The 4670-nt window shown below is 37.2% G+C and overlaps 1 protein-coding gene across 1 annotated transcript in view; it reads right to left on the minus strand.

The window, feature by feature from the left end:
* Positions 1-4670, minus strand: part of SEMA3E (semaphorin 3E) — a 122371-nt gene that overhangs the window by 46495 nt on the left and 71206 nt on the right. The window contains exon 4 of the mRNA XM_007455382.1: positions 2358-2451. Coding sequence (XP_007455444.1) covers positions 2358-2451 — 94 coding nt within the window. The remainder of the gene's footprint in view (positions 1-2357; positions 2452-4670) is intronic.

Here is a 4670-nt window from a genome sequence, read left to right on the forward strand (position 1 = left end):
TGCTGCTTTTTCAATTGGGTGAATTATTTCTACTTCCTGTCTTTTAAAGAGTTGCTGGCTCACATAGGTTATCAGATTTCCATCCCAGTGGCTGCTGCATATCCACAGTAAGTGAATGATCTCTCAAAGGTACTTTGGGATGAAAGCTAGTGGATAAATGAGAAGAATTATATTTTTATTTCTTCTCTTTGCAGGGATTATTCTATAACTTTTGTGTTTAGCTTGGAGGGCTCTTATGATTTGACTTCTTTTCTGAATAAGCGAAACAGTCACCCAGATGGCAAGCACTTCACATTTTAGCATAGTGTAATTCGATTTGGAAGTTCAATGAAATTCACTTGGAAATGTCCCTCCAGTAATGTTTCCCCTCTTAAAAAAATTCAGTTTCAAATTCCTGGTTTCATGCAAAAACAAGCTCCAAGGAGGCTGAGTGGTGAGTGGCTAAAAAAAATTACTTTTAACCATTAAAAGAAATGTTCAAAATAAATGGTGTTCTCTTCCAATCTTCTGAGGATTTTACTAGAGAAGTGGCATTTACTGTGTAATTTTTGACTTTCAGTACCTTTTATAATATTCTTGTGAATACTATCCCCAAATTTATTTTTGGTTTGTTTGTTTAGGAAGCTCAGGGAGTATTTCATTCAGTCGATATTTATAGGAGGCCTTTTCTGTGCAATATATTGTATGGTAAAAGAAAGATGATAAGACAGTCTCTTTCTTCCAGATATATTCAAATCTTAAATCTATGAAGTTACAAAAATCACTAAAAACATTAGAAAAGAATTGTATGAGTCTATCAAATGCATGTATTTTAACTCATATGCTGCTAATCTACCACGAATTTCTAACATTTATGAATCTGGCATTCTCCAAAAGTGGCATTCGTAAGGTTCTGATTCCTACTAAGTCCAAACTGACTTAAGCAACTCAATTCCCATATTTAAAATCTCCCCTCCTCATACTGTGTTTATACACACACATATATGAGTGAGTAGCGGAACTCAGGATATCACAGTATTTTCTTTAAAATCTTATATTATTTAAAAATATCTCTTTATTCAAGCTCCTAAAGAACTAATCACTACGTGAAATTCTCATCTTAAAGCACTTTCAAATTATGAAGCTGTAGTAAATCAAACCTTCCCTACTGTTTAGAGCTAACGTAAGATTTTTTGTTCTACAAATAAATATCTGTATATATAAAAGCTCTACTTATTTGGACCTGAGTACCATTACTGCGACAGGGGACTGTGGGAACTCGGATGCAAGGCCCATCAGAATCAACTGTCTGGAATAAGTTCACGGAACGTGTTGTCTCTAGAATATACAGGAACATCTGCATCAACTCTCAGTCCAGCATAAGATATGTTGATTACTCATCAGTGGGGAGTTTTAAGTTTTACCCACTTATTTAGGATAAGAAATCTCTACATGTTATTTTACATGTTTTCATTTTCTGTAAACAGGATGACCTAATACTAGCAGATAATTCTAAGTGCTGCAAATGTAATAACAGAAGCTTGTACATCTGTACCATATACCTATGAGAACCTCTCAACACTGAGGAAACAGAATGATTCCTAACAGCACCTATGTGAGGTGTCAGGGATTGCTCTCTTCAACTTTATACTTGGCAACTCAATCAGCTGTCTGTACCATAGCAGTGCTGGAGTATTTGATAAGGGTGTTCCATTTTCGGTCCCAAACTGTATTAAAGAAAAAGGATTTTTCTGAGATTTAAGTGAGATTTTCATGTATCTTGTCTAATTTAATTGAAATCCAATTGAAATCCAGATCAGACATGGCCAGCTTATTCTATTATTCCAACATGGACATAGTTTGAGCCACTCAACCTCTACCGCTTACATTTTAAATTAACAGGAATTTAAATTAAATGACTGAAATTCCAAATTGAGATGACTCTCTGCTGAATTCTACTGACACAGAGAAAGGCACCAAGAAGAGAATATTAGAAGTTCCCTTAAAGTCACAGAGTAATTAATACATAAAGAATTAACATATGTTAAAATAGTTTGGTTTCTCTAGCTACATTTTTATAAAAAGTATTTACATAATTGCATTTTGTGAACAATAAATGACATAATACAAAATACCTTGTATCAGGTATTAAGGCACAATTTGTGTTTTCTGGATGAGACGTCCATACTTCATAGCAGCTGCATTTATTTTAGAGTAAAATTGGCTCAGGTGAGCATGGTTTGAAATTTAATATCCATGCTCCCAGCACCAATAAATAGATATGACACAGCAATGTATATGAAGAAACACCAAAGAATCTGCCTGAAGTTTCGAAATCAATATGACTACCACCTGATGTCTGCAGCCATGATAATTACCAATTAAAGTGGAGATGAATGAGGAGCTGGCATCAAAAGGACATCTGCCCCTTCCTCTCTCAGATCTGTGTGATTCCAGGTGAAAAAGGGGATCCTTTAAAGAAAACCAGAAAAGCCATTATGTATTTGCCAACTTTAATAAGAATTTAATTTCTCAGAAAAAATACATTCAACCTTGATTATTTACAAAACAGGTATTGTAAATAGGGCACCAGTGAGAAACATCAAGTTATTTAGGAACAAACTGGATTTTATAAATAAACACGTGGGTTTTCAGGCCCATGTGGGTTTTCTCACTTTTCTCAAAAAGGATGCAGGTGGGGCTTCCCTGGTGGCGCAGTGCTTGAGAGTCCGCCTGCCGATGCAGGAGACGCGGGTTCGTGCCCCGTTTCGGGAAGATCCCACATGCCGCGGAGCGGCTGGGCCCGTGAGCCATGGCCACTGAGCCTGCGCGTCCGGAGCCTGTGCTCCGCAAATGGGAGAGGCCACAACAGTGAGAGGCCCGCATAATGCAAGGAAAAAAAAAAAAAAAAAAAAGGATGCAGGTGCTGAAATGAAAGAAATTTGCAGTTTTTAATCACTTGATCAGCCAGTATTAGTTATTCTGAGATGTGTCAGTTAAATATTCCAAATGAATGGAGACTTGCTGAAAAAAAAAAAAAGAAGGTTAGTAAAAAGGAGACTCTGATAAACATGGAAATGGGCATTTATTCCACAAAGGCCATTACTGATTTTTTGAATAATCTCTAAAAGAAAATGATAAAATTTTCTATCAATAATTTGGAATATTTATTTCCAATCATTTTTATTCTTCATTGCATATTCTTTGTATAGACATCTAATATTTAATAATTTAGAGAAGGATTACTGCATAAATAATTACTGGGCTATACATGTAGAAGTTGATGCCATATTATGAACAATATTTCAGTATGGTTTCGCACAAATGAGATTTTGAAAATAAACATTTCCATGAAAAACTACTACTTTATTGGTTCCTATTGCAATCACATAACCACAGAACTTTTTCTGAATGTTCTCAGATTGCAAAATTCTCATTAATGGATATTTTTACAAGTAATCTCCATTAAGTGTGTTATGAGTGGTTTCAGTTTAAAAAAAAAAAGTAGTCTGGAAAAGTGACAATAAAAATCAGTATAGAGGGGCTTCCCTGGTGGCGCAGTGGTTGAGAGTCCGCCTGCCGATGCAGGGGACACAGGTTCGTGCCCCGGTCCGGGAGGATCCCACATGCCGCGGAGCAGCTGGGCCCATGAGCCATGGCCGCTGAGCCTGCGCGTCCGGAGCCTGTGCTCCGCAGCGGGAGAGGCCACAGCAGTGAGAAGCCCGCGTACCGCAAAAAAACAAAAAAATTAAAAATCAATATAGAAAATTTTGTCGGAAAAAAACCCCCACTTCGCAATAGAATATTGTCAATACTGCCCACTGTGGCATCTATAAGTAGTCCCGCCCACCTGTGAATAATGAACCTGTAAACAATCCAAAGTCCTGAGGAACCTTTAAGGGTTGCATGCACTTTTCTAGAACTTGATCTGGACTTTCCTAGACAGCCTAGACAGCCTATTTACTCCACATTATCTATGCCATCCTTTTCTTGCCATTCTTATCCAACACACATTCTTCTTTCTCTCTATGATACTCTAAAATCACCATTTTGATCCTGCCATTTCACGACCTTTCTGTTAAGTGCAGAGTTCACCTGACTCTTATAAAACTCCAGTCTTGTTCTTGGAACTGAACCATAGCCTAGAGAACAAATGTGGCCTCTGAATCCAGAGGTGTGGCTAAACTGATATTTTAAGCCAGAAAAAAAAAAGTTTATCTATTTATACACTTCACACTTCACATGAATCAGCAGACAGAAAGAATGCCAGTAAATAATTTGAAACATTTTTGTGTTCGCTTCCCACAGACAATAGATTTGCAATGAAATGAAAAGAAAATGTTTGTTGAAATGAGCTAGAATGACTGGTCTACCCAGCTAATACTTAAGCGGAAAGGGTTTCATCTAAATTTGCCAAACACATCCAGAGTGTTATATGGAGGAGGAAATGATCAAGTCTATGAATGAAATACTTGTTTACCCCTTTAGTCACTGCCACTTTATAGAATATTTGGTAAAAATAGGTAGGGTATACATACTGCACTTGCTCTAATACAGTCAAATGTCCAAATGTTTGCTCATAGAAAGCAGTTGAAGAAATATACTGAACTACTTTCTTAAATCAAGATGTTTGGGGGCTTCCCTGGTGGTGCAGTGGTTGAGAGTCCGCCTGCCGATGCAGGGGACACGGG

The sequence above is a fragment of the Lipotes vexillifer genome, unplaced genomic scaffold, assembly GCF_000442215.2.
Source record: "Lipotes vexillifer unplaced genomic scaffold, Lipotes_vexillifer_v1.1 scaffold898, whole genome shotgun sequence".
Classification (NCBI taxonomy): domain Eukaryota; kingdom Metazoa; phylum Chordata; class Mammalia; order Artiodactyla; family Lipotidae; genus Lipotes; species Lipotes vexillifer.